Raw genomic sequence first — 12,362 nt, 5'->3', positions numbered from 1 at the left:
TATTTAATCTCACACTTCCCCACAGTGTAATCCATTTGGACAGCAAGGTGGCTCAGTAGTTAGCACTGCTGACTCAGAGCCAGGAACCTGGGTTTAATACCACCCTCAGATGAACATGTTGTGTGAAGTTTGCAATTCTACCCATGTCTGTATGGGTTTCCTCTGGGTCCTCCAGTTTCCTCCCACAGTCCAAAGTGGATTGGCTATGGAAAATGCAGACTTACAGGGATAGGGCATGGATGGCTCTGGGTGGGATGCTTTCTGAGGGTTAATGGACCAAATGGCTTCAATACTATAGGATGCCATAATTTCATGATCTGCCACTTATTTGGCCACTCTACCAGTCTGTCGAAGCTCTTCGAGAACCTCCCCATGTCCTTAACATAATTTGTCCCTCCACTTATCTTTATCATCTGCAAACTTGGCAACTTCGTCCAGATCGTTAATGCATACCACAAATAGCTGTGGTCCCAAAACTAACCCCTGCAGAACTCCAGTAGTCACCAGCTGCCAGCCTGATAAAGACCTCTTTGTAAAAGCAATGACTGCAGATGCTGGAAACCAGATTCTGGATTAGTGGTGCTGGAAGAGCACAGCAGTTCAGGCAGCATCCGAGGAGCAGTAAAATCGACGTTTTGGGCAAAAGCCCTTCATCAGGAATACAGGCAGAGAGCCTGAGGGGTGGAGAGATAAGTGAAAGGAGGATGGGGGTGGGGAGAAAGTAGCATAGAGTACAATAGGTGAGTGGGGGAGGGGGTGGAGGTGATAGGTTGGGGGGGGGGGAAGGAGGGTGGAGTGGATAGGTGGAAAAGAAGATAGGCAGTAGGAAAAGTCTTGGGGACAGTACTGAGCTGGAAGTTTGGAACTAGAATGGGGTGGGGGAAGGGGAAATGAGGAAACTGTTGAAGTCCACATTGATGCCTCTTTGTCTCCACTCTCTGCTTTCTGCCAGTCAGCCAACCTCTATACTTGCCAGTACTGTGGCCTTAACATGATGATATCTTATTTAGCAACCTTGTGTGGCACCTTGTCAATTCTGGATTTCACCTTGAAATCTAACTCTGACTCTCCTTTTCTAACTTGCTCATTACATGCTGAAAGAATTCAAACAGATTTGTCAGGCATGACCTTACCTTGATGAATCCTCCACTCTAATTTACCATATGCTTGCAAGAACTCCACAATTTCATCCTTGCCTCGGGCATTTGTGGCCTTCACTTCAGGGACGGAATTGGGCAGAAGCAGGTGGGAGAGGAGGAGCAGGGATGGTAAGAGTTTCTGGTTCTGAGTGTTTTAATTAGATGAGGGAGATCAGAAAAGTGACATCACAGGAACGCTGCAATTGGTTCGCTAACAGGGAATCTTTAAATTTAAATCTGGGTTAAATTGAACATGTTAAATTACTGGTTATAACTTACATTCAGGTGAGATATCAACAGAGAAATTAAAAACAATTAAAAACAGTTACAAAAAGGTAGATTTGGTAACCACTACTGAGACTTGGTTACAAGGAGACCAGGTCTGGGAATTGAATATCCAAGGGTACTCAGCATTTCAGAAAGACAGACTGAAAGGAAAAGGAGATGGTACAGCTTTGCTGGTGAAGGAAGGGATCACTGCTGTATTGAGAAATGACGTAAACACGGGGGATCAAGATGTGGAATCAATCTGGATAAAAATAAGAAATATTAAAGGGAAGGAGTACTTATGTATAGGTCCCCAAACAATCGTTCTGCAGTGGGGCACAGTATAAACCTGGAAATATTAAAGGCTTACAAAAAAGGTATGGCAATAGCCATGGGTGATTTTCACGTGTCAATAGACTGGAAAACTCAAATTGGCAAGGGTAGTCTGGAGACAGAGAACACTGAATGATTTTTGGAATTGTTTTTTAGAGCAGTATGTTATGGAACCAACCAGGGCAAGCTACTCTGGATTTGGTATTGTGTAATGAGTGGAGATTAATTGAAGGCATCAGCGTTAAGGATCCACTAGGGAGTAGTGACCACAGTATGACAAAATTCAGTTTGGGGGTGAGAAAATAAGAGTCCCAAAACAGTATTCTGCAATTAAACAAAGGAAACTACATAGGCATGAGGACAGATTTGGCATTAGTAGATCGGGCAGGAAGGCTAACAGGTAAGACAGATGTTGTTGACAGCGACAATGGCAGTTGCTTCAGGAGTTACTCAATTTCTCACAACTAAAATATATCCCAGTGAGAAAGAAAGATGGTAAGGGGTGTTAAAAACATCCATGGTTATACAAGGAGGTCAACAAAAATATAAAGTAAAAAACTAAGGTATACCATATTGTAAAGGTCACGGACAGGCTAGAAAATTGGGAACCTTTCAAGCATAAATAAAGGGATACTAAAAAAATTAATAAAAAGAGCAAAGGTAAATAAAGAAAGAAAACTAGCACAAAATATCAAAAAGGATAGCAAAAGCTTCTAAAGGTATATAAAAGGGAAGATAGTTGCTAAGGTGAATGTTGGTCCCTTAGTGGGGAACACTGAAATGGCAGCAATGTTAAATCAATACTTTGCCTCGGTTTTCATGGTAGAGGACAACAGTTCTATTCCGAATGGAATGGGCAAGTCAGAGGCAATAGAAAGGGTAGAACTTAGAACAATTAGCATCGATAAGGAAAAAGTACTCAGTAAACTATTAGGATTGAGGGTAGACAAGTCTCCTGGGCCTGATGGCCTATATCCTAGAGTATTAAAGAAAGTGGTCGCAGAAGTAGTGGGTCCATTCCAAAATTCCCTGGACACAGGAAAAGTTCCAGTGGATTGAAAAAAAATGCTAATGTAATGCCCTTAGTCAAAAAGAGAGGGAGGCAGTATGTGGGGAATCATAGGCCAGTTAATTTAGCATCTGTTGTTGGGAAAGTGTTAGAATCGATTTTCAAGGAAGTAGTATCAGGACATTTGGAAAGTCAAAATGCTATCTATTAGAGTCAGCGTAGTTTTATGAAGGGCAAATCATGTTTGTCTAATTTGCTAGAGTTCTTTGAAAATGTAATAAACAAAGTAGATAATGGGGATTCTGTAGGTATATCAGGACTTCCAGAAGGTATTTGATAAGGTGCCACACAATAGGCTAATTCACAAGGTTGGATCATATGGGAGATGGGGTAATTTATTAGCTTGGATAAATGACTGGCCAATAGACAGAAGACAGAGAGTCTGGATAAATGGGTTTGTTTGTGGATGGCAAGAAATAACTAGTGGCATGCCACAGGATTTGGTTCTTGGGCCCAGTTCTTTACAATCTACATTAACAACTTGGACACAGGGATAGAAGGCTCTACAGCCAAATTTGCGGATGGCACAAAAATAGGCAGAACATAAATTACAATGAGGAAATAAGAAACTTATAAATGAATATAGATAGGTAAGGAGAGTGGGCCAAAATGTGACAGCTGGAGTTTAATGTGGATAAGTGTGAGGTCATGCATTTGGTCAGAAAAATGGGGAGAGACTTTGGGGTGCTACAGTACAGAGGATCTGGGTGTCCTCAATCATGAGTCACAGAAAACTAGCATGCAGGTACAGCAGGTAATAAAGAAAGTGAATGGAATGTTGGCTTTTATAGCTAAAGGAATAGAATATAAAGGTAAGGAAGTATTGTTGCAACTATACAAGGCATGGTGAGACCGCACCTGGAGTATTGTGCAGAGTTTTGGTCCCGTTATTTGAGGAAAGATGTAGTGGCATTGGAGGCAGTTCAGAGGAAGTTCACTAAGTAGATCCCAAAGATGAGGGTTTGTCGTACGAAGAAAGATGAATAGTTTAGGCCTATACTCTCTGGAATTTAGAAGAACGAGGGGAGATTAAGTGGAGGTATTCAAGATGATAATAGGTATGGATAAAATAGACATGGAGCGGAAGCTTCCTCTTGTGGAGCATTCCAGGATGAGAGGTGATAGTCTTAGGATAAGGGGAAGCAACTTTAAAACAGTGTTGAGGAGAAACTATATCTCCCAAAGGGTTGAGATGCTGTGACAGTGAGTAAACTTAAGGAGGATTTAGACAGATTTTTAATTGGTAATGGGTTGAACGGTTATGGGGAGAAGGGAGTAAAATGTGGGTGAGGAGCATATCAGCCGTGATCGAATGACAGAGCAGATCCAATAGGCAGAATGGCCTAATTCTGCATCTATATCTTATGAACTTATAAAAGATTCTGAAATTCTGGATGTGGGTTTGTTCGCTGAGCTAGACTGTTCAATTCCAGACGTTTCACCACCATACTAGTTAACATCTTCAGGTGAGCCTCCAAATGAAGCACTGGTGATGTAGCCCGCTTTCTATGTTTGGATTTCCTTGGGTAGGTGATATCATTTCCTGTTCTTTTTCTTGGGATCTAAGTCAAAGTGTTTGTTGATAGAGTTCCAGTTAGAATGCCATGTTTCTAGGAATTCACGTGTGTGTGTGTTTGGCTTGTCCTAGGATGGATGTGTTGTCCCAGTTGAAGTGGTGTCCTTCCTCATCTGTTTGAAATTTGCTAGGATTCTGAAATCTTACCAATGATCCAGGTCAAATTAAGTGGCCTACCATTTCCTACTTTCTGCCTCCCCACCTTCTTAAACAGGGGTGTTACATTGACCATTTTCCAGTCCTTTGCATCCTCCCTGACTCCAGTGATTCATGAAAGATCATCACCCATTACCTCCCGAATCTCCTCAGCTAAGTGTCTCAGAACTCTAGGGTGTAGTCTATCCAGTCTGTGAGATTCATGCACCTTCAGCCCTCTCAGCTTCCCCAGCACCTTCTCCTTTTGGTCATACCACATATGGAGTAGTGTGCACAATTTTGGGCCCCATATCTTAGGAAGGATGTACTGGCCCTGGAGTGTGTTCAGAGGAGGTTCACGATAATAGTCCCAGGAATGAAAAGCTTAACATATGAGGAATGTTTGAGGACTCTGGAGTTTAGAAGGATGGGGGGGATCTAATTGAAACACACAGAATACTAAATGGTCTGGAAAGAGTAGATATTGGGAAGATGCTTCCATTGGTAGGAGGGACTAAGACCAGAACGCATAACCGTAGAATAAAGGGTAGACTTTTAGAATGGAGATAAGGAGAAACTTCTTCAGCTCGAGAGTGGTGAATCTATGGAATTCATTGCCACAGAAGACTGTGGAAGCCAAGTCATTGAGTATATTTAAGACTGAGATAGACAGGTTCTTGAGTAAAGGGGATCACGGGTTACAAATAGAAAGCGGGAGAATGGGGTTGAGAAACTTATCAGCCGTGATTGAATGGCAGAGCAGACGTGATAGGCTGAATTCATAAAAAGAATTGCAAACCTTTTAGACAAACTCAAGGGCTAAGACTATTTTACCTCTACCGCCTGGATCCCATGACCTGCCTCACATTAGAAGATTCCACATTCAAAAATGAAAGATTGTTCACATGAATATTCAGCAACTAGAACGTTTCCAGCATGAGACAAAGTATGCTCATTGTTGCCTTTGCAAGGCAAACCACTGGAAGCAAAATTCAGCGGTCCATACAAAGTACTTAGTAGAGTTGTGAAGTGACCAATCTGATCAATACTCCTGATCATAAGATGAAAAATCAGTTATGTCAAATAAAGTTTAAAAAGTAGTTTTTTTGCTTGCGATCATAAATCGTTAATCTTCATACATTTCTTTACTGTGTACAAATTTAAACACCTCACTCTCTTTTGGCTTGAAAAGAGAATAGCTAATGTTAGTGCAAAACCTACCTAACTTAGGTGGTGTTGTGTAAGCGTTGGTGTTGGACTGGGTTGGATAAGGTCAAAAATCACAACACCAGGTTATAGTGTTGTGTGATTTTTAACTTAGAACATTTCAGGTTTGGTACATCTTCACCGATGTTCTTCCAACACTTCCGGAAAATAAAGGACTTGTGTATTAGGTTTGGGCGCTTTTCCTTCCACCTGCAGGCCTACTCTCCACCACCTACAAGTCTGCCAACGCCTACTGACACTTGGGTGCACTGCTGCCTCCTCTTGTACTTCCCATTCCAGTCCTACAGGGCATAGCAGAGAGAGCACAGCCTCCTGGTAGGATGAGGACCACGCTCCTGAACCTACTCCCATTCTTGTTAGTATGAGAAGGGAAGGCAACAGTAAGAACAAAAATTAAAAAGGGTGGAATTCCAAAACTCAGAATTCCACCAAATGGTGAAATGTTCTCATTCCTGGGAAAATCAATGCTTGGAACTGAGAAGAACAAGAACAAAGGAATCACTTTAAATAAACACAGAATCTTACAGTACAGATTCAAAGCTACCTTGTCTGTTGTGGTTGCACTAGCTTTCTGAAAGTAGTGCTCAATTTGAATTCAGTACCTAATTTTTCTCCGTGTAATCCTCATACATTCAAAAGAATGTCCAATGTTGCAAATGGAGAGATACTGTCATCCTTTCATAATGTTTCAATAACCAAATTTTAAATTTCAACCACTTTCCAAAAGGAAAAACCACCAAAACACAAAGGTCCGACATGTTTTGTATACATCGGAACAGCACCACCAGTACATTCATTTCGAAGTACAAGTGTGTTTTTTTAAAAATAAACTGCTTGTTCTTCCTGGGTTGATCAAAGATCTAGAGAGAAAATTAAGAAAATTATTTTGCAAAGCTTGTTATACCCTGGAACACCATGCTTGAAAGGGTGGATGAACTTAAATAATTTGAATATCTCTACTGTAATAGGTCTTACCCTAACTTTTAGAGCTCTACAGAACAATCTCAGCTTCGATATGAAGCCTCTCATTGCTGGTAACATCCAGTCAAACTTACCACATACTATCACAAGACCTTGCTAACGGCATTCCATTTTTTACCGACAAAAATTAACCCTGCAAATAATCTGCAGTCTTTTTAGATTTGTATACTGAAAATAAGTCGTGTTACTTTTCCAGTCCATAATTATATTAAAATTTCCCCAAGTTCGAGCTTTGGCACACTTAACAAAACAATAACTGAATTTCAATATTAAGTAGGCGTACAACTGCCTTCGGAAAACCGTTACGTACTGCGCGTGGCAGGCTTCGGGGCGTCTCCTCCCGGCAGGCTGCGCGGCATGGCGCGTGCGCACTAACCACATCAGGCGGACCCTATGGTGGTTGGTACGCAGGCGCACTGACGATGAATGGCAAGATGGAAATTTTGTCAGGAAAACAAACTCAGAAAAGGTAAAAATAAAAGATGCCCGAGTCTGAATGTCAAGATCTGTATGCGAATCAGTTTCTAAAGAAGAGCGGGACGACAAAATATGCTATTTTAGTATAAATAAAGGAAGCAGTTTGATAGCAGAAGGTGAAGACTGGGAAAACTAGAAGTGAAGGATGGATCCGACCTGGACGGTCAGGATCAGCCTTTGGAGGGGAAGTAGGTTTCATCAACAAGAAACTATTGGAGTACAAAGGCTTGTAGTTTAATGGGTCTCTATTTTAAGTTCAAAAATGTCCCCTTGGAAAGGAAGAACTTATTTGGATGACCCGATGTATCAGTGGTAAGCACAGTTGACTCACAGCACCAGGTTCAATTCCAGCCTCGGGGGACTGATTGTAAGGAGTTTGCCCATTCTCCTGTTTCATCCGGATGCTCGGGTTTCCTCCCACAAATCAAAAGATGTGCAGGCTAGGTGAAGTGGCTGTGGTAAATTGCTTATATTGTTTGGGAACGTGTAGGTTGAGTGCAATATTCAGGAGTAAATCCATCAAATAGGGGGGCTGGGTGGGTTACTCTTTGGAGGGTCGGTGTGGATTTGAATTGAACTTATTGTCACGTGTACTGAGGCACAGTGAAAGGTTTGTCTTGCAAGCAATACAGGTAGGTCACAGAGTTAAATTTGTTGGGCCAAATGGCTTGTTCCACACTGTAGGGATTCTGTGATTTATATAACACTTTTCATTATGTATACAGAATAATAATGCTTCATGGCCAACTTAGTTACATTTGACATAAATATACAGTAGAAAATTTATACATAGCAAATCTTCCAAACATCAACCTGTGCTGAGGCCATTTGCTTTCCAACAAGGTATACATTTTAAGAGTTGGAAATATTTTGATTGTTGATAAAGTAGTAATGGAGATGTTATTTATTTGGCAGAAATAAACAATATTGTCCCTTAACATGGAGACTTCTTCAAAGTCAGTGGTGAGTTTGCTGACCACAAAATCCAGGCTATTTAGAAACAATTTGGTTTGCTATAGCTTTTCTACCCATTTTGAAAGAGCTACATAATTTGTCTCTCATTCCAGCTTTTTCCTTACAATTCTTTTATTTTAATTCTTCAATTAGAAGCAAATCAGAGCAGGACTTATGGTACGGTCCTGAGGAGTGTTGCTGAACAAAGAGACCTTGGAGTACAGGTTCTTGGTTCCTTGAAAGTAGTTGCAGGTAGATAGGATGGTGAAGAAAGCATTTGGTATGCTTTCCTTTATTGGTCAGAGCACTGAGTATAGGAGTCGGGAAATCAACTATACAGAACATTGGTTAGGCCACTTTTGGAATATTGCATGCAATTCTGGTCTCCTTATCGGAAGGACGTTGTGAAACTTGAAAGGGTTCAGAAAAGATTTACAAAGACGTTGCCAGGGTTGGAGGATTTGAGCTTTGGGAAAGGCTGAATAGGCTGGGGCTGTTTTCCCTGGAGAGTCGGAGGCTGAGGAGTGACCCTATAAAATCATGAGGGGCATGGATAAGATAAACAGACAAGATCTTTTCCCTTGGGGGAGGGTGAGGGGAGAAAGATATTAAAAGGACCTCAGGGTAACTTTTTCACAAAGTATATGGAATGAGCTGCCAGAGGAAGTGGTGGAGGCTGGTACATTAACAGCATTTAAAACACACCTGGATGGGTATATAAATAGGAAAGGTTTAGAGGGATGTGAGCCAAGTGATGGTAAATAGTTAGGATATCTGGTCGGCATGAATGAGTTGGACCAAAGGGTCTGTTTCTGTGCTGTACATCTCTGACTCTATCACATGCCAATTTATCTTAAAGACTCCTAAAGAATCTATCTTTTCAGTTAGTACATTCCAGATATTTTTAAAAATCCTCTGTTCTCCTAATTTCCCTTCTTTGTTTTGCAATTATTATAAACTCGTGGCCCAAATCTACTAGAACTCTTTTGTCAGTGTAAACACTTTCCTTCTTCCTTGCCCTACTAAAACACTTCATAATTTTGAATAATTCCTTGCTTAGCATTTAGTTGCATTCCTGAAATGTGCAACTGTAAGTGAAACAATGGTAAGCAATTCAAACTTTTCTATCACAACCAATGTCAAAGGGACTTCTTTAAGACCTTTCTCAGAAAACATAAAGAAATGCATTTTGTAAGCTGAAATACTGTAACTGTTAAATTCTTATTTGTAAATTAATTAGCTTTCAGAGTAAAAATATAAAAGAAATATGTTGACTATCTTTGCCTTCTGCCCACCAAACCTACCACTCATTACTTTGCTCCCCTGTGTGTCTAGAGTGGGATAGTCAGAGGGAGGAAGGGAGAGGGAAGGATGTCTTAACGGGTGAGCTGCACCAAGCAGTAGTATGGTGACTCAGTGGTCAGCATTGCTGCCTCCCAGCACCAGGACCTGGGTTCGATTTCAGCCTCGGGTGACTGTGTGGAGTTTGCACATTTTGCCCATGTCTGCGCGGGCTTCCTCTGGGTGCTCTGATTTTCTCCCACAATCAAAAGATATGCAGGTCAGGTAAATTGGCCATGCTATGTTGTTCAGTGTTCAGGTGCATTAGTCAGGGGAAAATATAGGCTAGGGGAATGGGTCTGGGTGGGTTACTCTTCGGATGGTTAGTGTGGACCTCTCTGCCCGTTCCACCATACTGACTATCCTCTTTGAGACCATTTCTATCCTCAATTCACAATTATAACTTGGGGAGCACCAGCAAATTTTGAAATTGTGGCCTTTTTAGTTCACTGATGGGATGAGGACATAACTGGCTACATCACCATTTATTGTCAACCACATTGCTGTGGGTCTGGAGTCACTTGTGTGCCAGATCAGTTAAGGATAGCAGATTTCCTTTCCTAAAGGACATTAGAGAACCAGACATGTTTTTCCTGACAATTGACAATGGTTTCATGGTCATCATTAGAACTCTTAATTTCAGATTCTTATTTTTGTACTGAATTCAAAAATCTACCATCTGCCACAGTGGGATTTGAATCTGCGTCCCCAAAACATTAGCATAGTTTTAGCAAGTATAACACTAGGCCATCATTTCCTCTGCACATTTCAAGTCTAGACAGTAATGTATATCTAAAGTGTTGAGCGAGTCCTGGGAAATCTGAATACCTTCTTTCAGTTTCAAAAACAATTGTTCTTCAATATTCTGTTTTATATCAGTCAACCAACTTCAAATCCATTCTCTCCTGTCACCATTATTCCATGGCTTCAGTATTATGTGGCACTTTATCAGAAGGCTTTGAAAGTCCATGTATATCAGATCAACCACATTATCCACCATTCTGACCTGGAACTATATTGTCCTTCCTTCACTAATGCTGGATCAAAATCCTAGAATTGCAACCCACACTGCTGGAGTACCTGCATCACAAGCAGTTCAAGATGGTGAAGTCACCTTCTCCAGAACAGTCAATCATTGGCAATGAATGATGTCATTGCCTTCAATGTCCATGTCCAATGTGCATTACCCTCATCTATTTGCTCTTTTAGTTAATCAAAACAACTGGACAAGTTCATGAAGCATAATTTGTGTTTGAATCCCTGCCAGATTTCTCTAATTAATCCACAATTGTCCAAGTGACTGTTAATCTTGACTGCACTATTATTTCTAAAACCACTTACAACACCAAAATTAAAGTGACAGGCCTGTAAAGTTTATTGTACAACCTTTTCTTTGAACAATGGTGTTTCACTTGAAATTATCCATTTTTCTGGCGCCATTTCTTTTTCTAAAGAGGATAGTAAAATTAAGGACAGCTCCTCTACATTTTTACCCTTACTTCTGTCAGCATGCGCAGCTGTGTTCCCATCATGTTGTGGTAACTTTTAAACTTCACGTACTGTCTACCTTTCTATCGGTTAGCACCGTTCTAGGTGCTAACCCACCTAGACCCATTCCCCTCTAACTAATGCACTTAACACTATGGGCAATTTAGCATGGCCAATTAACGTGACCTAGCCCATCCATTATCTCAGCTTCCTTCAGCATTTTCGTTGGTTGAAAATAGATACAAATGGTAACTTATTGCCTAGGTCAGTCTCTACCATGTCCATCTCCTTTATTCCCAATCTACATAATTGCTACAACCAGATGAATAAATGCCTCCTTCCTCATTGAGCCAGGAATGTATTGATCAAGAAAGATTCCCTGAACACAGGTCAAAAACCCTTTCCCTCCCTCTTACCTTTCAATGATTACTATCCTAATTTGCATTAGGATTATGACATTTCCCAGTAACATTATTCTGTTTTGGAACCACTCTTTAGTTTCCCTGTAATATCATACATTGGAGTCCAGTTTTCCCATAAGTTCGGTATCCGGTTTTAAGAATGCTTTCACTGTTGTTGTCCCTTACTTTTTTTGTATATATCGGTATATTTGTATATACCAGCGCAGAGCTGGTCGGGAAGGTAAGTGATTGGTATTTAAAGAACTTACCTCGACGCCAATGGTCTTTTCACCGCAGAGAGCGGCGTGAGCTGGGCGGAAGTGAGGTTGGAGCGCAGAGCTGGTCGGGAAGGTAAGTGATTGGTATTTGAGTGGGTGTGTTCTAGACCCCAGGCCCTACTTCGTAGGGCCTCCCTCCCATCCTCCTCCTCTAACCTAACTTTAAAGTCCACAGGTAAGCGACTCAGTGTTATTGACTCAGTGTTCTTGTTTTGGAAACAAAGTGTACAGTCATGGCAGCGCAGGCAGTGGAATGTTCCTCCTGCAGGATGTTTGAGGTAGGGGTGACCACCGATACTCCTGCCGACTTCGTCTGCAGGAAATGCAGTCAGATCCTGCTCCTCACCGAACGAGTTAGGGAACTGGAACTGGAGTTGGATGAACTGAGGATTATTCGAGAGGCTGAGAGGGTGATTGATAGAAGCTACATGGACATAGTTACGCCGGAGAACAGAGGTAGCTGGGTAACAATTAGAGGTGGGAAGGGGAAGAAGCAGGCAGTGCTGGGTTCCCCTGTGGTCATTCCCCTAAACAATAAGTATACAGCTTTGGAAACTGTTGGGGGGGACAGCCTTGCAGGTGTAAGCTGCAGTGACGGGGTCTGTGGCGTGAGGTCTGGCTCTGAGACTCAGAAGGGAAAGGGGGCGAGGAGGAGAGCGCTAGTTATAGGAGACTCTCTAGTTAGAGGGACGGACA

At 41.6% G+C, this 12,362-nt stretch overlaps 1 protein-coding gene across 2 annotated transcripts in view; it reads left to right on the top strand.

The window, feature by feature from the left end:
* The first annotated feature begins 7,092 nt into the window (after positions 1–7,092).
* The window catches only part of dctn6 (dynactin subunit 6), a 32,203-nt gene continuing 26,933 nt past the window's right edge, over positions 7,093–12,362 (top strand). Inside the window, exons 1-2 of one of the 2 annotated variants that reach the window (XM_060851584.1) lie at positions 7,098–7,196; positions 11,686–11,739. In XM_060851584.1, the coding sequence (XP_060707567.1) occupies positions 7,150–7,196; positions 11,686–11,739 (101 nt within the window). In that variant the 5' untranslated portion in view covers positions 7,098–7,149. Of the gene's footprint in view, positions 7,197–11,685; positions 11,740–12,362 lie in introns of both variants that reach the window. The other variant, XM_060851585.1, reaches the window with a different exon arrangement.

Source organism: Hemiscyllium ocellatum, chromosome 36 (genome assembly GCF_020745735.1).
Source record: "Hemiscyllium ocellatum isolate sHemOce1 chromosome 36, sHemOce1.pat.X.cur, whole genome shotgun sequence".
Lineage (NCBI taxonomy): Eukaryota > Metazoa > Chordata > Chondrichthyes > Orectolobiformes > Hemiscylliidae > Hemiscyllium > Hemiscyllium ocellatum.
Note: the sequence above shows the minus strand (reverse complement) of the source record. Positions and strands in the feature narration are given on the sequence as shown.